We start from the raw sequence: 26,369 nt of genomic DNA, 5'->3' as shown, positions 1-26,369 counted from the left end.
CTCTTCTCCCAGCAACCAGCACCAGGACAAGAGGACACAGTCTCAAGCTGCACCAGGGGAGGTTTAGGCTGGATGTTAGGGAAGTTCTTCATAGAAAGAGTGATTTGCCATTGGAATGGGCTGCCCAGAGAGGTAGTGGAGTCACCATCACTGGTGGTGTTTAGGAAGAGACTGGATGGGGTGTTTGGTGCCATGATTTAATTGATTAGATGGTGTTGGATGATAGGTTGGACTTAATGATCTCAAAGGTCTTTCCCAACCTAGTAAATTCTAAAAATTATTTCCAATAGAGAATACTGGCCATCCATTAGGATGACAGGATCTCCTGCCAGAAGCTTGGGTACTGTGTTCAGTTCTGGGTGCCACAGGACAGGAAAGACATTTGAGGTCCTGGAGCATGTCCAAAGAGCAATGAGACTATTGAAGCGTTTGGAGGGCAGGCAGATATGGAGCAGATGAAGGGGCTGGAGAGAAGACTAAGGGGACATCCTATTGCTCTCCACAACTACCTAAAGGAGGCTGTAGTGAGCCTGATATTGGTCTCCTAAGTAACTAGTGCCAGGAGAAGTTTAGAGTGGACATAAGGAAAAAATTCTTTACTGATACAGTGGTGAGGAGGGAGGAGTGGTGCCGAGGGAGGCAGTGGAGTCACAATCCCTGGAGGTGTTCAAGAAGCTGTAGATGTGGAGCTTCAGGCTATAGTTTAGTGGTCAAGGCAGTTGCCCTACTATTGGACTTGATGATGTAAAAGGTCTTTTCCAACCTTAATGATTCTAATGCTGCTGGGTGTTCTGTGCAAGACAGCCCATGTTCTCACTGTAAGAATCATCTTTGACTAAAGAAGAGGCCATGTAAAGATGACCACGTTTTGAAAAAGATGGTTTAGTGAAAAGCTGGTATGCCTATTTAGTTGAAAAATGTTCTTAGAGAGTACAATTTTGCACTCAAGCCATTCTTTTAGTAGCAAAGACCCTTACCTTGCAATTTAGAACTGCAGCTGACAGGCTGAAAACTGCAGCGTAGGAGCTCACCCTGCACAGACGGTGAGCAGAATGTAGTCATCACATATAGGTAACAGTTCAGAGATGGAAAAATCCTCCCAGGCTCCTCATGACAGATCTCTGGCAATAGTCACCCCCAACAATATATTTTTAGTGTTCTACACAGCCCACTTTTTGCTCATGCTCATCTCAGAGACCCTTTAATTCATAGATACTGTTAAAGCTCACATGACTCTCTTCAGGGAGATAGCTCATAGTATCACTTCTGGATCTGCACTTTCCCACATGGGCTGCATGTTTTGAAGCGTGCTGTGGAATAAAGGACAATGCATTTAAACAGCATTAAAGCAGCACACAAACTTTTCAAGTATATACTTTATTTAATTTGTATTTCACAGTCTGTTTCTGCAAAGTTTTAGCAAAAAAGGTCATGTTCTGTAACAGTTCTTAGGCTACTGTAAGTCAGAGCTGGTAACGGACTTTGGAAGGACAGAAAGTGTTTACATTCCAACTACAGCAATAGAATTTCAAAAATACATAGGAAAAGTAATAAAAAAAATACCAACAGTTATTAAAACTCAATAGAAAAACAGCAGTCTGCCTAACCCATCAAAGTACCTTGCCTGCTAATTGTCAGCAGCAACTCATGCCCCAGCGGGTGATCTGAATGACTTTTTAAGACTGGGAGAGAGCTGTTTTCAGTTAACTTGTTAATACAAAGTCCTGCTGCTTCAAGGGCAAACCCCAAATCTCTAAGTTCAGTGCTTACAGGTTTCCAATCAGAGAGGCTGGTCCTGATGTAGTCAACTAAGATTCTCATCAGTTTCAGGCTAACCTATTCTATTAAATTGCCACCAAGAAAGGAAAGCCCTTGCTGTTTAAAGGTTTAACAGGGCTTCCAGGAGTAAAGGTAACTAGGAGAAAAGGAACAGAATGGTACTTGATGGAATATTTATCACGAGGAGCCTTCCACACCCTTTTTACAGGTGTTGCGTCAAGATTTACAGTTACCTAACGATGTGGTTTCTAAGGAGTCCCAGTTTACATATCATAGTGCCATAGTGGATTTTTCTAGTTCAGCAAATACTATTTAAGTCTGGAGTATTGCCAATAGGAGATTTCTAACCAGCTGCTGAACTTTATTCACAGATTTATTTATTTATACAAACTGTGCCAGCTGAAAGGCTGATCAGCCTTAACTACTGTAGCCCACCCTCAGTGATGTTGGGGAAAAAATACATGTGGTACTGCATGGACTATGAGAAATTTCTGTCAATCAAAGTCTCCCCATTACCCTCCAAGGTCAGTTCTTCATTCCTTTTACTCTACCAGAGCATAGCTAGGACTTCTTTTCAGCTCCAGGTAGCCTGAGTCCATAATCTTGTTTTCTAAGACAATCACCTCCTAAAAACATATACATTTTCTGACCTTCAAATTCTCTTATTCTGCCTGTCAAACAGGGAGGAATTTGATAAAGAGTAGAAAAGACTCCATGCATTTTCTCACACCTCACCACTAGGCCTCTTAGATACCTGATCAATGGAACTGCCTCTTCTCCTTCCTGTCAGAAGCTCAGAAGAAACAAGCTTCTCCTTTAGGATTCTTTCACAAATGGCCTAAGGTACCATCACATCTATCCTGCCAAATGTGATTCAGTGCAGATATCACAACTGATTCCAAAAGAGTTAGATTTGACATGTCCTACATTATCACACTGTACTATGCTGCCTTCCTGCCTGCTGGGTCTGCTGGCTGAGTTTTGATATTGCTGCACTGCGAGGTATGAAACATTCTAGTATGCACAATTATACAGAGCAGAACACAGCCTACCAACACTTCTCTTTTAATCAATTTCCACACACTGCACTAGTCTTCAGCCAATGGGCAGGATACCGTGGAAGTCACGGCCTCTAGCCTGCTACAGCTCCAATAGGGTGAATCCTGCAACAACACTTCTCTCTAGGCCTACAGTTAGTACAAATATGACTCACATTTCTCCTCTTTGTAAGGCATGTACAGCAATTCTTTTCATCAGTGTAGAAAGGGACAAACCCCTTATAAGGGAGAAGCCCTTCACAATTTCTCTAATGCACATATTTGAGAAAGATTACAAAAGCATTCTCTGCAGTCTTCTGCAATATTGATTCCCAGAAGCATCAGTAAACAAAAAGGTCCACTCTACTTTCAAGTTTGTTTTGTGGTGGTGGTTTTTTTGAAGGACCTGAAGCAGATACCTGATCAAAGCATCAAAATACACAGCCACCAAGACTGCACCGTTTTTTAAGCCATCACCATACAGAAAAGAACACACCATAAACAATCCAATCTCAGCTCCCTGCAGTCTGCCTCTGAAAAAAAAAAACCCTCCAGATGGGAGTGATGTAACTATTTAGGTAAGTGAAATGAAATAAATATCTGTAGAACAGTTTTTGTAACATGTGGATCTCTATTAGTAAGGCCTGATATCTTATGCACACAGTGGTGTTAGCTATAGCTCAAAGCAAGCAGGCTAGGGATTTATGTATAAATTAAATGTGAAGGAAAAATGTTTTGAGGTGTGCTATTGTTTTAAGTCAAGTAGGTAATTTCTTCCTTTTTAGGGAGACTATCAAAGATGACATCTCTTTCCTTCCCCTCCCCTCCTTCATTTCCCTCCACTTCTCCAGGTACATTCATCTGATATCTATGAATAAAAGGGAGGGAAAGGGGATGGGAGAAGGACTTGTTTCAGTATAGGTCATTATGTTGCTTTTCCTTTCACATCTCCTTTTTGTTTCTTTTTTATAGCAGAGTAAAATCTGACTTCACAGGAGGGAAACAAAAAAAAGGACTTTAGGCTTATAAACTACACATACTAAATAATATGCAGTTAGTCTTGCCAAATTAATCCTGGTGAATTAATATATTTCTTATACTTTTAATTTAAAAAAGTCACTACAGCCTTCAGTTACAAAGTTTAATCTGCTAGCTACCAAGAAAACTCAAAGACCCTTGGATGCTTATTAGCCATTAGCAAGTATGGCTTTGGAACACACACTTCCAGTGCAAGCCCTGTGATTTTCACTCACTCAGCCATACAACTCGAGATCAAAAATACGCTCATCAAAATGTGCCATACCACTCGGGTCCCAAGAGACTCACCACTTTGCCCAAAGACTGCAGTGAATGCAGAATACTACTTCAGAACAACCAGATCTCCACTAATTCGAGTGTGTTAGAACTCCTAAGCAAGACAGTGCTACAATAAAAGACTTCACCAATGAAGTTTCCTCTCCTCACACTAACTACCTTCACTTACTTGCAACTGATGATAGCCCAATACTGGGGCCTGCTCTGCGGGTCCATTCTCAGAACTGACTATCTGAAGATGGGAACAGGAAGATGCTTGCTTGCAGAATACTGCAAATGACTGTCCTTTCATTGCAAGAATGGCCAACATGCCAGCAGAGCACACTCATCAGAGCTTAAGTTCAAGGAAGTACACAGAGTTAGAGTGGAGTTCAAGGTCACACTGAAATAGCAAGTACCAACTCTGTCAAGACCCTCCCATGCTATTCCAGTTCTGTAACTGGTTCTGAAGACAGGTTGTTAATGGCATGCCACTTTGCAAGTCTTGGACTCAGAAATTGCTCAAGTAAAAGCTTGAGACAAGAAATAGGAGGCACGGAAACAGCTTGATGAATAGCTATGTACCTTTTTACTACATATTGGGATAAGATGGATCGTCAAGGTTGCTATCAGCTTTATCAGATCCTGTTAGAGATGCTTCTAGCTTTGCCCACGACTGTGGAGCATTGTTCTTTATTGCCTCTATAAAAAGCTGTGTTTGGTGCTTCAGCAGGTCCAGCTCAGCCTGAGTCACCTGGTTCTGATGAATGAGCTCCTTGGTTTTTAAAGTGATCTCCAGCAGCCCTGACCTGCGTAGCACAACAAGTGTATTCTGAAAGCGTCTGCATTTGCTTTGTTGTTGCAAGAGCAACTCTGGGGCAGTACAAATCTCATCTGGTATCAATGGGGGGCTCCAGGCGGTAGACTGCACTGCAGTCTGTGCTGCACTCTCGCTCTCATGAGGGGTGCACTTTGTTGCCTGCAGAGTTCCAAAAGGCAACAGAGGACTCAAACCCCGCATTTTCTGAGCGTCACCAGAAACATGATGAAAACCAGGAAGAGCTGACCGTTTTCCACTTGTCACCACAGCTGAAGAACTTTGCTGGTTAGAATCCTGGGAAGTCTTAAAGCTAACTGGTAGGTGGGCAAAAGGACTAGTGGGCAAGCCTGTGATCTTTGATATGGGAGAAGTCTCCATCTTGGGTGCTTCTGTGCAGAGTCGTTTATGGCAATTGGTTTCCTGACGTTCTTCCAGATCAAAGGAGTGATCTCTTTTGCAGGGCTGTGGTGCTATTTTGGGATAAGAATTCAGGATGGGCAGGTAATCAGCGGAGTCATTTCTCTTTTTCCCGACAGGATGAGGGTTCATAGGAGGTGGAGCTGATGGACGAAGAAGCACTAGCTGTGGCTGAGCTGGAATCACTTCAAAGGATGGCTGCACAGTCCAAGACTGGAGTTGTGATGAACTCCCCTGAGAAGCACAAATGGGGAAAAACCAGAAGTCTTACAACGCTATTGTAGAAGGGGATCAAAAAACCTTAAATGAATCAGATGGCCCATGCCATTTCTCCATATCTGATACACACTCTCCAATGAATACATTCTGAACAGTTTCCTATCAAGCTTATACTTCTCTCTGACAATGGAGAGCTGTAATCACAATAATTTTCCTATGGAACAGTAGATACATTTAAAACCAACTCAGTCTGAACTTACACATGCCTTCCTAAATGAGGATTACAGTGCATACTAACATTGTACAATGCTCATGTGTAAGCTCAACCTAGACTTGGGGGTCCAATAACAAGTGCACAGAAAGTTGAAAAATAATTAAGCACTGTGGTTATGAAATAATTTTAGAGTCAAAGACCGCACAGAATTACAGGAACAAATCAGATTCTTTCTTTGTTGAAAGGCAGCCACTCTAATCCTGTCAATTCTTACAGCAAGCTTTTGAAATGGTTATTTAAAAGGGACAAGAATATCGATCTCACCATCTTAAGTACAATACAGCTTCCATTAACTTAAAACCATGCAGTAGAAGAAAAAAAATGCTATCCACCAATGCAAGGAAAGGAAGCCCGTTGTAAGCCCACAGCAGTTTAATGTCATACTTCTGGTAAAACATTGGGCACCAATAAACCTTAAAAGAATTATATTTCAGGAGAAATGCCCAAGTTTTCACTCTCTCCCAACAAGTCATATTCTACAACAGAGGGGAATACATCCAGTTTTAGAAGACATTACCTATTTCTCCCCCCAACACAGATCTTCCTGAAGTCTCCTGGCCAAAAAGCATGCCAGCTTTTCTCCAAGCACATCAAATAGTCTAGGAAGAGATACTATTGTTTTCTGAGGCAAAAATCTCACTAGTTAATATATTGAGGTCATCACCACTACAATTATATTACTGTAATATATTGTCAGTTGCTTTTCCAACTCGTCACAACTGGAATGCTACTGGCAAGCCTGTTGAAGGAACAGGCTTTAGCTAGCACAAATACATTTCATTATTTTTAGTGCTACACTGTGTCATCTCAAATCCATCTCCTTTCCTCTCCTAAGATTTAAACTGGGAAATGAGAAAATGCTAACAGGCTTTGCTGAAGTCCATTCCCCTACTGAAAGACTTGAAATTGTCAGAAATGGGCACTACCCACTGATCAGAACACTGAGAATCACAGATGGGATTCAGTTACCTACTCTGACACAGAATTTGTTTAGTTCAGTGAGTGAGATGCTTATGGAAATAGGGCTACAGAACACCTACTTGTAAAAAACAAAGAGTACCTCCTTACCACAGAAGAAAGGACAAACATATTCAAAAGACAAGTACCTAGAGATGTCAGGAGTGAGGAAGTATATAAATACCATGGCTATACACACACAGGACAGAAGATACAACCTTAAGGAACAAGGTTTCCAGGTCTCAAGTTTTCTCCATCCCTGGAGATAGTCAAGGTGAGGCTCAACAGGGCCCTGGGCAACCTCATCTAGTTGAGTATGTCCCTGCTTATTGCAGAGGGGTATGGACTAGACTACCTTTCCAGGTCCCTTCCAACCCAGACCATTCTATGATTTACTGCACAGTTGTACATATTTAGCACAGCAGAGCTTCAAAATCATTGAGGCTGTAAGGGCTGTGGTAACTGTTTATCTATTCCAGCTTTTTACCTATCTCTCTTATCTACTTTCTTCTCCTTTCTACTCACACACTGCCTTCTGCTCCTATTCTCCTACCCAAAAATCTTATTTTTAGCAGAGAACAGTTTATTTTACTAATTCTGCAAAGTGTTTTGTTGTTTCTTTTTTCGTGGTTGTTTGGTTTTTTTTTTTTAATGAAAGCTAACATCCTGCCTGTATCAGTGTTATTTGTTTTCCCACTTATTAAGGACTCTTACAAGACTTACAGAAACCTTGCCACAAGCAGCCCTGTGTTGCAGAGAATTAATCTCCACTTGATTTTCTTAATTTTAATAAAAGTTTTTTTTAGCAACCTCATTGCTAGCTCTTTACATTCTAAAATTAAGATAGCAGGAAGCCATCACTGCATAGAATCACAGTGGTTCTAAGACAGAAAGTTGATGCTGTATGAAATTGAAAGTGGGACAAATAAATAGCAGTGACTGGATGCTGCTTTACTGGGGGGGGGGGGGGGCTGGGTAGCCTGACTGAGCACTCTGTTGAACATGTTATTTTAAAAACATGACCAGTATGACTATGAGGTAACTAGGCATAATGGAATAGAGGGAGAAAGACACTTCTTTACTTTTATGAACTAGACCTGCTGCTTTTGTTTCTTGCAATAAACATATTTAATTGTGGTGGTTTGAGAGAGAAGGGCCCAGCCTTCTCTCCCCCACAAAGAGGAAGAAAAACCACTTGATTGTCCTTAACCACACAACTAGTTCAAGAGAACCAAGTCTGCTAAATTTCTCTGCCTTCAATCCCTCCTCCCCAAATTCCCTTTTTGCTACATTACCTGATTTTATGTATTTTTATATATGTAAAAGCTACTCCTCCTGTTTGCAACACAGCCTCAAGACAACCATAGCAATCAGTGGTAGTCAGTGGTAGCAACCATTTTTCAGCTCTGGGTCAAAGGCTATCAATGTTTGTTGAAGCTTGCCTACTCTCAACTAAATGCAAACGTCAGGATTCGTTTACATAGTACTTTGTCCACCCCTGTCTAGGAACATGACCATAAAATAAAACTGCTTCTTGTCAAGATAGAACACAGTGCTCAGAGATCAGAACCATCTCCCCCACAAATGCATCATCTGCCAAATACTAACAGAAACCCATGTCTGTGTCAACAAAAGATACACAGTATTTTTAATTTAATAGGTTTTCCTCGTTGTCATAACAGATCCAGCAGAAAAAGGATCAGATTCTATATTTTTTACCCTTCTCACTGTGTCCTCAGAAGTATGCTAATGAAAAACACTGAAGAACTATTGCTCTGCTCAGAGTACAGAGCAAGATGTCTAATAATATGGCAATACTTTAAGTCACTACTTACTTTCTGGACTGAAACAACCTTGCAAAATATTTTTGAAAGGAAAAATACTTAATAAAAACATATTTAATATGCAATAATTTTCACCAGGTATTATTTCTTCCCTACCTGCTTAACTAACACATTTTTCATTACAACCATAGGAGAAAGTGCAGGAAAGGAGCTGCTTCTGGTCACTGGGCATTGCCAAGACCCATCCTCTGCATTCCAACACAACGCGTTCAGCGCATCCTCCGAGTCAGTCTGCTCCATAGCACTTGGGCACTCTGAACTTCCATCTGCCAGATACAGAATTCAGGTGTTAGTTTTTTCACATGCAGCAAGTTTGCTATCTCTTGTCAGGTCTACTATTCTGTGTTCTTTCAACCAAGTCTCAAAGGATTCTGGAATACCACTAAAATCAGACCTGCTGTAACAGTTGTCAAGTATCAAACTTTTCATTAACGTCTACTTCGTACACATATTGTCTCCCCAGAAATCTATTACTTCCTGTTCTTCTGCATTTAGTATCCAAGGGACTCCATACCATTAAGCTCTAAAACTGAGTGCAGGAAAGAACTCCAGGCTCCAGCATTGCCACAGCCTGAGCTGAGGGTATATTCTTTCTCAAAATCATCTGTGTACAAACCAAATAAATTAGGTAGCTCCCACAAAAGCACTTTGTATTTTTTCTTTTAAAGGCCATCTTTGCAGTTTTGTTGAGTATTAAAATGGCACACCATGTCTACATTTTACCAGTATTGTAACAATTACTCTCTGGTTTATCAGGCACCACTTACATTTGAGTCAGATAGACTGAATATTCCAACAGTTCATTCATCAATGCAAAGAACAAAAAAATAATTTTGCCATCCCCACTTTTAGACTTTAAAGTCTGAAATTACACAGAATCACAGAACATTAGGGGTTGGAAGGAACCTCAAAAGATCATCTAGTCCAACCCCCCCTGCCAATCATCCACACAAGCCTTGCAAAACTTAATTATCTACCCATCTTAAGACAGCCACAAGTCCTTCTAGAATCACACATTTACAAAATTCAACAGTTCTCTGACATATACCATTAATTTCTTTATTAGGCATGTTTTAAATTCCCATGCCATTCAAATTCACAGGATGAACTTCATTTCTACATAAAGCTCTACTCCAAAAAAAGATGGATGGTAGGATGATTGCAGATGCAACCTGTCTTGCACATAAAGGCCCTCACAGGTAATAAAGCACAAACTGTAAGGGGCTACAATCAGATTTGTCAAACACCACTGATAAAAGCAAGGTAACACACACAGAGAGAAAGGTAATACAGTAGTTTTCTACACCTGAATATCCAGAGTCCTTGTCAGATTCAGCTGCCGCCATGTTGAAGCGGTTGGTTGTTGAAGGTTGGTTCAAACTCTTCATTTCCATCACTTTGCCCAACAGTTCCTTGAGGGTCTCAATAGGTAACTATTTCGTCTCCATGTGACCATAGTAGCACAAACACTTTTTAACACCTTCTCCATCTGAGGAACTACAAAAACAATTAAGAATAAAAAAAAAGACTTTCTTTGAATTTAAAGTTCCATTAGTATAAAACAAAGATGTTTGTCCTTATGGAAATCAGGTTATCAAATGTTGTTGTATCTGTCAAGCAAGCTGCAGAATTCAGTTAAACTCCCTGCTTCACATTTGCTTTGTTTACAGCCTATTGAGCTCGCCAATAAACCCACACTTTATTCCCTGCAAAAGCCTCTGAACTATGCATGTTTAATAACACAGAGCTGAAAAGACAGGCATTGATTCTTTGCATCAACTGACATGTTACTCTGTAAAACCTTCTGGACTAAAGTTGTCCATCTGCCTTAGACTGACTATTTAGTTCTAGTATAGTTTCTATGATCCAATTTTTCAGTCCTCTGCATCAACTAGGGGGAAAAAAAAATTCCTATTAGGCATGACTGTTGAGTCCTTTCACATAGAAGATGCCAAAAACAAACACACAAATCTAAAACAGAGGATGGAAGGAATTTATTGAAGAAATAATATAGTACAGATGTGGGTATTTTGTTTTGGGGTTTTTTTGGTAGTTTTTACTACTGCTGTGAATGACATCAATTAATCAAATCCTGTGAGACCTCATCTGGAGTAGTGTCCAGCTCTGGGGCCCTCAACACACCAGAGACATGGACCTGCTGGAACAAGTTGCCCAGGGATGAGGTTGAGGGTCCTGTTCCTGGAGATATTAAAGATCAGACTCAATGTGACCCTAGGCAGCCTGATCTAATTGGATGGGTACCTGCTCTCTACAGGGAGGCTGGACAAGATGACCTTTGAGGGTCCCTTCCAACCTTATGGAATCTGTGAATCTGTATTTTAGAGGCATTGAAGGCACAGATGGAGTTGAAGGGTGCGAACACACTAGTCTCATTCAGCTCCTTTCTTCAGTGCCTGCGCAAGTCAGAATACAGAGCACAGGTCAGCCACTCTTGCTGAATCAGCTGCAGTACAAAACGTCATACTTAAATTTAAGGAGCAAAGTACACAGCAGGTTCATCTGGAGAGTACAAGGCATAAGCAATTTCTAACTGTCAGATAAGGTAGTAATTCCTTCCTGTACACCAAAACCTGGGAAATAGGAATGTGATGGCTTGATATGCTAGAAGTGTAATGCCCAATTCTAGAAAGTTATGATAAAATGGCAAATACCAAATGTACAGTTGTTATCTGTAATTAAATCAATGCTCCAGTGAGTCAAGTGGGATAACTACATCTCTCTTTTTACACTGAGAGCGAGCTAACTGGAGACTTTTAGTATAGAAACATTTCAAATTATTCAAAGAATGATATGGAGACATAAATTAATGTTATACAGGTTCCTCCAACCCCAAAATACAAAACTAAAGACTAATAATAAACCTCCCCTCCTCCCTGAATTAAAAATTACTCGGGCCATATATTATAAAAACTTAGCTATCCCACAGACTGAATTCCAAAACAAAAAGCTGGGTGAAGCCCAAACAGTAAAAACAGCTGAATCTGAACAGCTGTGATTTTGTTAACAGAGTCTGTTTCACTCTCAAGAGTTAAGGAAGTCATCAGAGAAAAGAAAGTCAAGTCAGTGATCAGATAACATGCTAGTGATGAAGAAACCTGTACTGCTAATAGTGCAACACATACTCTACCTGCAATCTTAAGGGAGCCATGGCCTTAGAAACACCCTCTTCTTCCCACACCCAGAATGAGAACATTGCACGGCTGAACTAAAAGCTATGAAAATCAGGAAAATGCAGTTACATTATGGCCTCTCAGTCTACATACTTGTCACAACCTTCAGGTGCTTCCTGAGAGTAGGCAGACTCTACACTTTCAGCTCATCTTGAAGATCCATGAGAGATTCAGCAACACGAAAACGACAGGATGAATTGAAGACATTACATCTGATGTTATTTGTAGAAATTATTCTCCTTTGAAGTTATGTCTCAAGTTAAGAGTTGTGTATTCAAATTACAAACACAGGAACTCTGAAGGCTGCATCATAATCAGGCCAGCTGTCCATTAATGGCAGTCTCCAGTGCAAGCTACTTCATATGACATTTCAGCAGATGTTCTGGAGAAATCTATTGCGAAAGGCAAGTTTCTTCTCAAGGTCCTGACAACCAGTCGTTAGAGTTCTAGTCCAAGATCTTGTGCTTTGGCACCTCCAGCAATGAATTCTGTGTGTCAAATAACAGTGCTGAGACGGTATGCTGACTGCCTGTTTCAACAAAGATAGAGGAATGATCATCAGAAGAGAACTTCCTCAGTAGCTGTTTCCATTATTTTCCCTTTGCATCTTTAGTCACATCAGCTGACCTGCTAAGAGCTATGTTTGCTCCACACCTACCTAAGAGCAATTCAGATACCATCCCTTGAAGTTGTTTAAGTCCCCATCTACACTTCCATTACTTAGTCCTCTCTCCTCTCTCCAAAAAGTTTTTTAAGAAAGTGACACACATTAAGGCTAATATTCAAAAGAGCTGAACTAGAAATAGAAGGAGAACAAGAAACAAGTAAAATCACAACATGCCACCTGCTAGTCTTGCATCAAGGTAAGTTTTGGGAAGGCTTGGTTTACCTTCCTCTTTCCTTACAGAATAAAAAAAAAAGGCCCACGACAACAACAAACTACAACCGAAAACAAACAAGCCAGAAACATCACTTTCCCGAGACACGGGATCCCTGCTACCCACCCACGGTACACAGACAGGTGTTCCTCTCTGCACCGACGGGAAGCACCGGGCGCCAACCTCGACACCCAGGGCCCTCCCTCCTGCCGCAGCGACAAACGCTGACCCCACCCGTTTGCCTTCCCGTCGCTTCGCCCACACGCCAGGTCCAGACAACGGGGACCCCCGGAGCTCTGCCCACCCAGACGGGGTGCCCGCGAAGCGGGTGCGACGTGAGGAGTAGCCCTCCGCTCAGGCGGGGCCGAGCACCCGACTTCGGGCCCGAGCTGCCGTCCCGCACACGGCGAGGCGAAGCGAAACAAAACAAAGAGAGGAGAGATGAGGCAAAAGAGACCCCGGTAATGGCCGGGAGTCTCGAGGCCCCACAGCTCAACACCGCTTTGCCACGGCCGCCTCACACCACGCCGAACCCCTCACCTCCTCCTGGCCGCCGGACCGCCACAGCTCTAAGCGTGCCGCGCAGGCGCGCCGCCGTACGCTGGCGCACGGACTTCCCGCAGCGCCGGGACCCCGGAAGAGGAAAGGTGTGGACGGGAGTGGCGGCGGCGCGCGCGCGCTGCCTCTGGTGCCTGCCCTCGCGCCGGGCGCGGCAGGGCAGGGCGTTGAGATGGCGTCGTGGCGCCCGGAACCGCGCTCCTGTGAGGAGCGAGTGAGCACAGGCCTCTAGGAGACAGCAGGGACAGGCTCGGTACAGGAGTCCATACTACAGGCCCTGTAGCGCGGCGAGGATTGAGGAGGGGGCAGCTCTATATGCGCTAGTGGCCTTGGATGCACACAAGGCCTGTTAAGGAGAAGGGACGCCAGAGTGGTGGTTTTGAAAGGCTTCTAGAGACCCATCCTACCACGATGGTTAGGGACCTGTCAGAAAGGAGCACCTTCAGAGAAGTGTGTGGTTACCTCTTTGGCATTTGTCACATGGCCAGGCAAGTGTGCCAAGGCTTGAAGCTGTTCATTGCCTGACCAGAACTTCTGAGGGAGTCAGGGTGGTCGAAGCCAGGATGCTGCTGGAGTTGCCAAATAATATTGAAAAGAGTACAAGTCCTCTCTACACAGGAGATCACTTTTGTAGAGTCTCAGTCCAAGAATGAGAGATGACAGCAAACTCCCAACAGCCATTCACAAAAGAAAGAAAGCACCAAAGAGGTTCTGAAACTTCAAATTTGTCACAAAGAGGGAAAACATAGCAAAATGAGAAGCTGCCCTGAGCTGAGGGTACCCTTACTCTTCTGTGTGGTTGGTAGATAGGAGATAGTGAAAGAAAGAATGTGGATTTGCCATGAACTGCATATAAAACAAGGGTAAATAAGTAGGCCAAATGGAAGCCTCTGGTTTAATGATTACAACTAGAAATGCAGTTCTTGTTCTGAGAACTACATAAATACTACCAGCACCCAGAAGTCTCTCAGAATATTTTGCATCTGGGCATGAAAGCCATTGCATTAGACAAAAGTGAAAAGGCTGTGTGGAAAGGCATAAGTAAAGACACAGTTCCCTAAAAAGAAATGGATGGAAGAAAAGCTGTCGCTGCTAACCATGGTCTTGTTAAGACCATGAAACACGCTGATTAAACAAATCGGTGTGACACTGTCATTTTGAAAATGTGACACAGACCGCATTCCATTCCTGCCAATCCAATGCACTGTGAGAGAACACTGGTGACACATGCTGCTGGGATGTATTTTTGAGTATCGAAATACCTGAGTTGACTCTTGAGTTATATTTAAACAGCACCGTGAGAGGTGTGATCTCTAGACTTCAGATTTGGCACTCTCTCTGTTTGGGGTTCTGAGAAGCGTGCTTTGGATGCTATAGCGTCATGCTCAGGCATGGTCCTGGCTGTCTTCTCCCTGGAAAAAAAAACCCTTACTGATCTCCACGGAGGCTGGATTTCTCAGGATGCAGAGCATGTGTAGATGCTCACTGAAAGAGCTCAACAGAGAGTGAGCAATCAGAATTTGGGACAGACAACCGGCCGTTCAGGTGATTCAGAACAGCTTTGAAAGGTGTGATACCAGGCCTTCATTCAAGGGGTGACAGGTAGGAGAACTTAGCTACGGCACTGTTTAATAGAGAGACTGCACTGTTTAATAGAGAGGTATTCTTGGATAGTCAATGTAAGCCTCTGTTTTAAGTGACTTAACCTTAGGTTTATACACTTTAAATAAATTTGTAAAATAAACTTATAACTTTAAAATAAATTAAACCTGAGGTTTATGTTGAGCATTAGGAATACTGAATATTATCTCCTGAATTCTTCCTACTCCATGCCTTGTTTGGTGTGGTTTTGATAGGATTTCTCTCATTGAACCTTTTCTCTCTTTTCACTTGGTCATCCATTGATACAGGTCTCGTTTGCTGTGTGCTTTCAGTGATTACTGTCAGTGGCAACAGGATGTTCATTTTTTCAGGCGATTTCCCGTGGGTTGTTTGTTTATCCCGAACTTGAGTGTTTTCACAAAGAAGTATTAGCTTTTTGTTCACTTCCTTGTTTATTCTGTCACACAACAGGAGGAGACTGAAAAGAATCTTGGTGAGGATGGCTGCATGTTTACTCTGTTTAGGTGTTTCAACACTTTTATTAAATAATAAAAAAAAAAAGAAGTATTGAATCTCTTCTTCCAGGAACAGATGTAGAAATAATTGTTCATGGCTTAAGAGACACAAAAGCAAGTATTTATCCAAAGAGGCACTTAAATAATAGGTCTTGTGTGGTTACTGAACAATTAATAAAGGTGTTGATGCATGGACTTTGTCAATACTTACGGAACAAAGGGTCTTTTGTCGTAACACAGCAGAAGAAGGAAATGTTTGGCGGACTTCGGAAGTAAAGCATAGCCAGGTGAAAAGAATGTGGTTTCATAATACATTATCTGAACTGGAAAGCTTTGGTGTTTGTCTTGAAAATGCCATGTACTCAGTCTTTTTTCTTCTTGTAGTCACTGATTTATTTTGTGATCACAGTTTAAATACAATTTAGTAGGTACTGTATTGCATTAGGTTAGTCTGCAAATAAATAGCTTTACTAATCCCATGTTACTGAGCCAAAATCTAGCTTCTTAGGAGGCAGTTCTTCAGTATGAGAATGTTGGGACTCTAGAATAGGATGCCCAGGGAGGTTGTGGATGCCTCCTCCCTGGGGGTGTTCAAGGCCAAGCTGGATGAGGCCTTGAACGGCCAAGTCTAGTTGAGAAGCATTCTTGCCCATGGTGGGGATGTAGTAGTATGATCTCTAAGGTCTCTCCCAACCTAGGCCATTCTATGATTTTGTGATATTCTGTTGCAGTTATCATTGTTCCTTCTGTTAATTATTTCTCTAAATTTAATACACAAATGGAAGGATATTGTTAAAATGAAGCCTCTACGTTTTCATTGGCCTTAACCAAAGAATGAATTCATGTGGTTGAAGTATTTACTTCACCTTTTAACAGAGGGGCACTAAATCTCAAATGTGTTTCCTTTTATGTTTGTGTGCGTTGTGTCACTGGCATTAAAACAAAGCTCCGACTCTGTATGAAAAGACAATCCACATACGGGGTTTGTTAATAGCGTATTTACTAATACCCAAGCATGAAAGAGATCCTGTATGATCTCCTGCTCTGACCTGAAGACTAGCACATAGAATTTCACCCAGCAGTTGAGTTAGCAAAATTTTCCTCTAATGAAGGTTTTTTAATAATGGCTTGTTTTTCTTTTGTAGCTCAACATTATCTAGGTGTGTTTCCTTTTCTAAGTGCAGATCTTTCAGATTCTTGTATCTGTCGACAACTTCCCCTTTACCATAAATGTTTCCAAATTAAGGGAGCACAGAATGATGATAATTTAACAATTACAAATGATTAGCAGAGACAGTGTATCAAGAATAAAGCAGCTTTGATGTTCTGTACCATATTATGTTGGAACTTTTTTGCAACTCTTAGACTCTTGGGCCAACTGAAAATGTGGGGAACCTATGCAAAAGAGCAGCCCCTCTTCCTTGTCCTTCTCTTACTGATAACAGACTTGGTTTGGAAGTGAATACAATATGAAATCCATGCGGAATGTGTGTTCTTTTTCTTCTCCTTTTGATGGAACACTGGGACTGTATACATTGTTCATGTTTGGAAGCTGAGCACACATAAGGGCACAAAATCAGAGCTGTGCTGATCACTTTTTTGGGTTACTGCTTTTAACTGGGGCACCATCATTCCATTTCAACAGTCCAGAGTACTTTGGAGGGCAACACCTTTCATACTCCTTCATTGCCCCAGCACAGTACTCCTTTTCTCTGCCTGTCTTCAGTACAGCCTCTGATGTGTGGAAAGCAACAGGATGTAGAAAGTTGACTTATTCAGCACAATTCCATCAGAGAAATCTTCTCATGGTATTGTTACTTTCTGATGGAGAAATCTACAGGATTCACACTACTGTCATGAAAGAGATACTGTTTACTCCAGAGCAGGATAGATGTCACATTTTCCTGGAAATAAAAACTACTTGAGTTTGTATTTCAGATGTTATTGTCGTTTTGGGAGCTTTTTTGTGTGTCCTAAGTGTGGAATCTGTTAAGGCCATCCATACTGACTCTTTACTGTGGGTTGTAACTTGTCTGGTATCTTAGTTTTTCTAGTTGCAGTTTAGTATTGTGCTCCTGAGAATGGTGAGAAGTGTTTTCATATTACTGTGGCTTCTGTATCCCTGCCTTACTTCTAATAACCACTAGGTGTCGTGTGTCTCTGTGCATTACAGCATCCAGGGAAGTCAAACTTCCTTCAACCAAGCGCTGCTTGTGGATTTATTGTTTTGTAGCATAAAAATGATTTTATCTAACTTAGATAAAATTATAATAAGTAGTCTCAAGTCTTATTTTAAAACAATTCTATTTATATAAGAAAGTCAGCAAATAAGAGATAGGGCTGCTACGAACAACAGCCTAATTCTCTCCATGATTTATTCCCAATACCATTTACCCAGATGACTGCATGACACATTGTTTGGTGGAAAAAAAACCTAAGATGTCAGTAGGTAATTAAAGATAGCCTGATAACATAAATGCATAACATAGCAGAATTAAGTCTGCACTGGTGATCTCAAATCCATACTTTCCTAATTGATGGGAACTACATATGATATAGCTATATTTGAGAGTATTATTTTGCTAAGGATTTTGGCCTGTTCTTTCCTGTTATGTTTACAAGCAAATGAAAAAAGCAAGAATTTGTTACTTTGTGTGCAAGAATAATTCATGTACTTCACACAGAAGAAAATTTGAACCTCGAACCTTTGGTACAGACCTCTGCTCCAGTGGATTAAAGACTGGCCATGTTAATTGCACATAGAAGGATTAAGTTTTCTACTCACTGGTCATTAGAGAGATCATATGATGCAGTAACATTCATGCAGCCATGTGCTGTGCCTCACAGAACAGCTAGATCAGCCAAGGGTATAGACTGGACATAGTCTTTCTGAGAAGCTCAGATGCTACTGTGGCTCAATTGCTTTCCCTCTAGGCTTGTTATGTTAGATGGCTGAATTCATCTGTTGTGTGTGGGTTCTCTTAGTAGTGGTTGAGGCTTTGCTTAATAATATGATTGTGAAATGTTCAGTATTACCAGAGCCATTGAAAGAACAAATATAGAACTGGCTCTTGGTTTGTGGGGCAACGTATCTTCTGTGCTAGGGAATAGAAGCAGGATCCATTTTACCTTTACCTAGAAATCTTGACTGCACAGACTCTCACAGCAAACACAGTTTCTGTCCAAGGCTGTGGGTATTATGAGGGCTTATAGGAGCAGATCAAGAAAAAGCTGTCAAGGGCTGATTTTTCCAGTGACCTGTGTAGAGTGTAGCTAAATCTGAACAGATTTTTATGAGGCTAGAAGAAGACAGTGCCTTGATGGTGATACTTCACAGTTCTTCAGACCAATTTTCTAAACTTAGCAAGTGTAGCAGCAATTCTAAAAAGGTCTAGTTGTACAAGAGGATGTTGGTATCAAACAAGACATGATTTTGTTCTAGAGCCATTTATGGACCTTGCTGAGGTGTCTGTTTGCAAGCTTCTGATCAGGGAGAAACTAAAAACAAGTTAGGGTTTCAAGTGAGATAGCAGAATTGACAGAAGATAACAACTGGATTTCAAACCCACATGTAAGGGCTGATTTCTGTTGTGCTGAATTCAGAAGGATCAACTGGGGGCTCACCACTCCTTGAAAATGGTGCCCCTTGTTTGTATGTCTTTGGGAAAGTAAACAGCTGCTTAGAAATGTTCTGACAGTAATTGTCTTCCAGACAAAAGTAAGACCTTTAAGGAAAATGTGTCAGTATTGCTGAAAAGTTCACTGAAAAATGATCTAGTTTATTTTGGCTTTTACAATAGCAACACAATTTGAATCAGTACAATGCAAATCTAAAAAAAAAAGAATGAAATAATTCATGAAAACATCATCAGAATGATGTTCCATTTTACTTGATAAGAATTGAAATAAATATAGTTACTGGGTTTGGAAAAAAATGTTGGCATTTCCTAGAAAGTAGAAAAGCTCTTCTTCTTCTTTTGTTAAAATTAATATAGCCCTTTACATTTCCAACCTTCATGAACAAGTTCTAATATTTTTATCTAAATCCTCAGCTGCAGCTCCCACAATGGTCAGATAAAATGGAGGATTGCATACTGGGAACAGTAATGCCTGAAAAATGTCTGATCTGAAGATAATTTATGTAATTGGATTTGTGATACTCTGCTGTAATATTATTTTCCTTTGTATTGTTGTTGCATGGAAAGAAATAGCATTGGTGCTAAATGTTTCTATCTTCCTGCAGACCAGAGAAAGAAACCTGTAATGAAATAGCAGAAGTGACAGGCTGTCATACTCCTGACCAGCTCTGCTGTGCTGACAAGTACACTGCTTCAGTAGGGCAAAGTATACTAAAGATGGTAGAATAGTTAGCAGGTATTTATGGAATTTGGGGCTTCAGGACTAGCCCTGTGTAGATGTGAGACTGAATTAGATATTTTTTCAGTTTTGCTAAGGGCAGGAAAAAAATCATAGCCAGTCAGGGAGGATGTAGGGGTTTTTGCATTTTTGTTTTAGGAAACTCTCCACATGATGGCAGTAAAAAACCTCTGCAATTCAGAGGTGGTTTTTGTTTCACCTTCAATAGCCAGAGGGAAAAAAACAACCCAAGATGAAGAACTGAGTATGTGACTGAGCTTTTAGATTTCCCATTTTTCTCCTGGTAGTCCTTAAATTCCCCAGATAGTTTTGTAGACAGCAAGGCTACATGCATCCAAGCACAAGGAGAATAGGTCACCCGTCACATTATGCTAGGGCGCAGTGTCACTCAGAGGCACAACTTCAAAGGATATTTTTTGTTTTTTATCCTGTGTATTAATGTACAGAGGGAGAGGACAAGGAGAAAATAGGTTGTTTTTAATCCATATCCAAAAACTTGTCGCTGACCAAAGAACTTGGAGACTGTAGCTCATTACTTCAAGCCACATAACAGAAGGCATTTGGATGAGGACCCAGTTTGCCCCAACTGGGCATTTGACCAACTTGGTTTAATCGCTGTAACAATGCCAGACAGAGATTAGTTGTGGAATGAGTTTGCAGTTGCGACTGAGCCTGTCTAGAGTGCTTGGATAGCTTGGTGTATGGAAGCACTTAGAGGGGAGTGTATTTAGAGAACCCAGAGGCAGCTGTGTGACTAAAATTAAAATGCGTTTTTTCTTGTATTGTTTTTGCCTGGTTTCCTGTTGCACACTCTGGACCTATCTTATGAGAGCAAATGGGCAAAGGAAGGGGATGAGTCAAAGGGGTGAAAGCGATCCTAGAAATTCCTGCATTGCTTTTTTACAGTTTAGATGCACCAGATATTTGGCATGAAAAGGCCTGTGGCTAAAACAGTTTTAAAAGTCTCCTCTTCATATTCATATGCCTTTCACTTCATTCTTCATTTATTCAGCCCACAGATTTTGTGTGTGCAAGTATTGCTGCTGCATACCTTTCTCTCCATCTTTCTTCCCCAGAATATAGGAGGTCTAATTCCACAATTCATAGCAGCAAACCCAGTTCTGTATAGTTGAACCAAACGTGTATAAAAACATCAAATATAGGTGGCAGAAAAATACTTGTGTGTAAGTGAACATGTAAGGTACGGCTCACGGATGAATCAGACCAACATCTCTAAAACAAAGTTAAAAACAAGAATAGTTTATAATCAGTAGAGCAATTGCTTCTCTAGCATAAGGAGTTTTCTTTCATAGTATCATAGTATCATTCAGGGTTGGAAGGGACCATAAGGATCATCTAGTTCCAACCCCCCTGCCATGGGCAGGGACACCCCACACTAGATCAGGCTGGCCAGAGCCTCGTCCAGCCTGGTCTTAAACACCTCCAGGGACGGGGCCTCGACCACCTTCCTGGACAACCCATTCCAGGGCTTCACCACTCTCATGGTGAAGAACTTCCTCCTCACATCTAGCCTGAATCTCCCCACCTCCAGCTTCATTCCATTCCCCCTAGTCCTATCACTACCTGAGATCCTGAGGATCTCAAAGAGGATATGAGACTTAGAAGTCTCATTGTAAAAGATATTTAGCAGTAAAATTATACTCAGATGCTTCTGACACAGCGAATTAGTAAATAGGATTTGAAAACTGATCCTAGAGGAAATCTGTAGCAGAGTGACAAAAACTATGAGAATGGTAAGGGCAGTTCCTATTCACCCTTTCCCTCTGACCATAGGCCTTATAGAGGTTGTAGAACCCTGCTGTTAGACTAAAAACGCATATAGTCTGATGCCCTAAAGGCTGCTTTACAGATAAATACAAACCTCTAAGTTATGGGGAGCCTGGGATATGATTCCATATGAACTTGTAGCAAAGGAAAAAGACACGTTTATCTGTCATAGCAAATGTAAAGCAGCTATTAAAAAACCCCACAACCCCTTTCCAAACCAACAAGTATACTCATTGCATCTGCTTTAAATGCACTGTAAGTCTTTCCTAGTAGTTTCAAATTTAAAAACCAATCAAACAAACACCTCCCCACCCCCCAACCTACAGTATGTGTTAGGCAAGGTAATTTTCCAAAAGAGTAGAATGCTACTAGGGAGTGGGATAAAATGACCAGCTTACTTTGCCAGTGATACATGGGAAAGTAAAGGGGATGTTTTTGAAACCATAGGCTGATCAGTAGTAACAAACATGTTTCATGTAGCTCATCCTTTGCTGGTGTAGCAAAACTTGATTTTAAAGAGGGATTAGATTCTTTGTGCCCACGTAGCGTTCCTGTTCCTGGCAAGGAGTTCAACAGACTACTCAGAACCCCCAAGTCAGCAGCCCTGAAAGGGTCACATTAGCAGTTTGAATTCTGGCCTTGTCAAGGGTGCTCTAGAAACAATGAAACCAAAAACCAGGGGTAGTCAACAGAGTCTGACTAAAACAACGAAACTGAAACTGTTACAGGTCTAAATCAGCCTTCTGCCTCAGCAATCGTTTTGGCCAATGTTTTGGGTTTTCTACTGAAATCTCTCGGGTGAATGATTCCGGAACAGAAGACCCATTAAACGCTGCTAAACACTGTGGCTTTCACAAGTAACAACTTCTCTGTCATACAGACAATGCAGCTCTGGTACCCGTGTAGGTTTTCTGCAAGAAGAAAGAATGGTGATTACATTTTATATTTGGTGGTTGTTTTTTTCCTCTTCAGAAATAGTTCATCTGTGAATGACCCTGTGTCGTGAGTAAGAAAAGTTCAGTATGCAGTTTTGGTGCTACAAAAGGGCCTGTTGGTAATTTCAACATCTCAATGCATGTTTCCCAAGTCCTCAGAAAGGTCATTGAGGGTCTCTGTTATGCGCAGTCTAGAGCTTGCTACAATTTTCTCATACAATATAATCTGCTATCTGGATGGCCTCCAGTGTGCATGCAACTGACAATCTAGTCTTTGGAATTGATTTCCTGGAATCGTGGAAGGCCTGCTTGGCCTCCAGATGACAGATGTGTGCTGGAGCTCTTAGTGCAGCTAGATGCTTTGCAGAGATGAGAGAAAATTTGCCTCATTTCAGCATTTTCTATAAGCTTCTAAATCTTCTTCTAGTGATTTGAGGGATAAAGTTATTGCTAAGATACGAGCATCGTTCTGAGTGGGCATTATTAATAATAATCCTTTGCTTTCTGTAGCACTTATCATTTGGGGATCTTCATGGGTTTATAAATATTCTTTAGGACAAACACCCCACCTATGGTTTTGATAACTATTGTTACAGTCATTTTACAGCTGGGAAACCAAAAATTGAAGGATGGATAAATCAGACAAATGAGTTGCCAAAGTTCATACCCCAGGGTAGTGTAATCACCGGAAAGAAAGGTTTTAATCTGAGAGTTTACTTCCAGCAGTTAAAGTGAATTCATGTTATAACTCTCTTCTCTTCACTAGGATTTTACTTGTACTTTATTTAAAGCACATGAAACATACATGTTCTTCTTGGTAAATACAATGCCTGGATAAGAATCACAATGAAAAAACAAATTCCATCTTATTTTCCAGTTTTAAGGCCAAATATTCTGCCTATTTAGCTTCCATATATAGCAAATGCAACTAAGCCCAGACTATAGGTACCATTCCTTCCTCTCATGGTATAGAGCAGGAAACTCCACATCTCAGACTGAGGATCACCAGAAAAAAAACCCAATTCTAGTGGTGAATATGAATATGAAATCTTCCATAAGAATGGGTGTTAATTTTGTCCCTCGATGACAAGCTAAGCCCAAATGATCTGCTGTCCTTTCAGATCTAGAAATGTCTTTTCAAACATAGAAATCAGGAATAGGAAATAAGAACAGGAAAGCTGGAATTTTTACTACAAAACTCCAACTCAACTGGCATAGTAATGGTTTGTTAGAATGTTTCGTATGACACACATGGTGGCTTGTGCAGAAGGAGGATACACACACCTGTTATGAGATCAGGGAGATTTCTGCTGCAACTCCGAGTCAGAAATATCTGTTGCATGAAGCTTGAGTTCACTGTTGGCCCTTTTGTGGGGGTGGTGCTCTTTTAGGGCAGTTTCCTTTGAGAAACTAGCCACATCCTCCAAGGCATAGAATTTTATAAAAACAGGCCAAAACCTCTACATAAACTTTGGCTAGAAAGGAATATAATGACTTACACAGAGAGAGAGAGAGAGAGCAAAATAAGGGATATATATTTTTTTGGCAGCCTTGGTACAGAAATTAGAGGAAGCAAGTAGAGAGAATCATCATATCACAGGCTCGTATAACGCCTTGATTTGGAAGGGACCTCGAAGATCATATAGTGCCAACCTCTTCCCTGTCATGGGCACAAACACCTCCCACTAGACCATGCTGCTTAGAGTCTCATCCAGCCTGGTCTTAAACACTTCCAGGGATGAGGCTTCTCTGGGCAGCCCATTTCAGTGTCTCACCCCTCTGATTGTAAAAATCTTCCTAACACCTAGTCTAAAACTACCCTGCTGTAGTTTAAAACCATCACCACCTGCCCTTGTAAAAAGCTCCAGTTTTCTTGTAGACACCCTTCAGGTACTGGAAGGCCTCTATAGGGTCTCCTCAGAGTCTTCTCTTCTCTAGGCTGAACAGCTCCAACTCCCTCAGCCCTCTGATTATTTTTGTGGCCCTCTCCAATAGACCCATGACCTTCTTGTGTTGGGGGCTCCAGAGCTGGGTGCAGAACTCTAGGTGAGGTCTCACCAGAGCAGAGTCACAGAATCCCCTCTCTCCATCTGCTGGCCATGCATATTGGATGTATCCCAGGGTATGGTTGGCTTTTTGGGCTGCCAGTTCATATTGCCAGGTCATGTCAAGCACCCCATCAGCCAGTACACCCAAGTCCTTTTCTACAGGGCTGCTCTTAATCCACTCATCACTCAGCCTGTGTTTGTGCTTGGTATTGCCCCGACCAAGGTGCAGGACCTTGCACTTTGCCTTGTTGAACTTCATGAGGCTGGCATGGGCCCATTGTTCCAGCTTGTCAAGGTCCCTCTGGATGGTATCTCTTCCCTCCAGTGTGTCAAGCACACGACATACCTTGGTGTTGTCAGCAAATTTGCTGAGGGTGTACTCAATCCCACTGTCCCTGCCACTGACAAAGATGTTAAACAGCACTGGCCCCAGTACCAATCCCTTGGGACTCCAGTCATCACAGGTCTCCATTTGGACGTCAAGCCATTGATTACAACTCTTTGAGAGTGGCCATCTAGCCAATTCCTTATCCTTCAAGTGGTCCTCCATCAAATCCATGTCTTTCCAATTTAGAGACTAGAATTGCATGTGGGACAGTGTTGAATGCTTTGCAGAGGCCCAGGAAGATGAGGTCTGTATCAGCTTTGTGCTAAATAGGATGTGGATAAGAGCATGAGAGGACTTGTGTGAACATGAATGGAAGTATGCATGATCCTTTTGAAGGAAAGGAGGCAGAAAAGCAAAATAGAAAGTGAGGTTTTCAAGAAAGCAGACTACACCAAGCTCAGAATACTGGAAGATCAAATGTCATGGAAGAGAAGTTTGAAAGAATAAAGGAAATTAACACTTCATGATGTAAATCATGCTATTCAGAATTTAATGAGCCCAATGCAAGGTATGAATAGCAAGTGTATAGCAAGAAGTCATCTGGTTAAATCATATACGTTGACCTCAAACATGTGAAAGAGTCATACAGGAAATGAAAATTATGTGAGATTACTAGGATTAGTATAAAGGAATGCATAAGTATGTGGGTACAGAAATCAAAGAAGAACAAAGCAGAGAAGAACTTATAATTAAGAGGAACAAGAAACCTTTTGTAAGTGACCAGCTTAAAAATATGTTTTTATAAAGAACATTGCAGTTTATGACTACTGAGTTTCTGCTTGAATTCCATAAGGAATAAGTGAAAGACTGAGAAACTATTCAATACTCAGTTGGAAGAGAAAACCCAAGACCCAAGATGTCTTGGGTCAAAAACATTTAATACCTTCTTTGTTTCAGTATTCACTGAAGAAGTCTGCTGTAATCATGTGGCTAATAAAATTATTATGAAAAACAAAGGAGCATGATGTTACAGCCTAATAAAATGGACTCTTGCTTAATCAGAACACTGGCCAAAACTATTTTTAGCTGTCAGGAGGCACCTCTGATAACCTGAAGATGCTTGCTAAAATCTCTAAGAAATTGAAAAAGAATAAATGTGATGCTTAAGGGTAAAAAGGAAGAAGATAGGGAATTTTCCATCAGTCAATTTAAATTCAATTCCTAAAAGAATATTAGAGCAAATAAACAAGTAAACATCTGGAAGACAGCAAAGATATGCCTGTCAGACAAAATGGATCTGTTGAGTGCAGCCCATTTCAAACCAATCTGTTTCTCTTCTGCTTTGGGCTTACGACATTTTTATAAGCAAAGCAGAAAAACTTGATATGAACACCATGATGGTAAGATTAGTGCAGAATTATTCAGGAAGCATATTCAGGCAATAGTTAGCAATAGCAGTAGTAGCAAAATAACAAAAGTAATCATCACTGCCAAATTGGGAGGAGGTAT

At 41.2% G+C, this 26,369-nt stretch overlaps 1 protein-coding gene across 3 annotated transcripts; it reads right to left on the bottom strand.

The window, feature by feature from the left end:
• Positions 1-1,361: 1,361 nt before the first annotated feature.
• Positions 1,362-13,313, bottom strand: CIPC (CLOCK interacting pacemaker). Of its 3 annotated transcripts, none has more exons than XM_068148639.1 (5): positions 13,250-13,313; positions 11,925-12,360; positions 9,947-10,137; positions 8,737-8,906; positions 1,362-5,580 (listed from the first exon to the last, which is right to left on the bottom strand). In XM_068148639.1, exons 3-5 carry the CDS (start codon positions 10,032-10,034, stop codon positions 4,702-4,704), a joined length of 1,137 nt encoding a protein of 378 aa, XP_068004740.1. In that variant the 5' UTR covers positions 10,035-10,137; positions 11,925-12,360; positions 13,250-13,313; the 3' UTR covers positions 1,362-4,701. The 3 variants fall into 3 exon arrangements, with proteins under 3 accessions (XP_068004740.1, XP_068004741.1, XP_068004742.1); XM_068148640.1 differs by lacking the exon at positions 13,250-13,313 and adding an exon at positions 12,836-12,861; XM_068148641.1 differs by lacking the exon at positions 13,250-13,313 and adding an exon at positions 12,490-12,700.
• Between the last annotated feature and the right edge of the window lie 13,056 nt (positions 13,314-26,369).

The sequence above is a fragment of the Melanerpes formicivorus genome, unplaced genomic scaffold, assembly GCF_026170545.1.
Source record: "Melanerpes formicivorus ecotype bairdi unplaced genomic scaffold, bMelFor1.0.p_v2 SCAF_17, whole genome shotgun sequence".
In the NCBI taxonomy this organism is placed as follows: Eukaryota; Metazoa; Chordata; class Aves; order Piciformes; family Picidae; genus Melanerpes; species Melanerpes formicivorus.
Note: the sequence above shows the minus strand (reverse complement) of the source record. Positions and strands in the feature narration are given on the sequence as shown.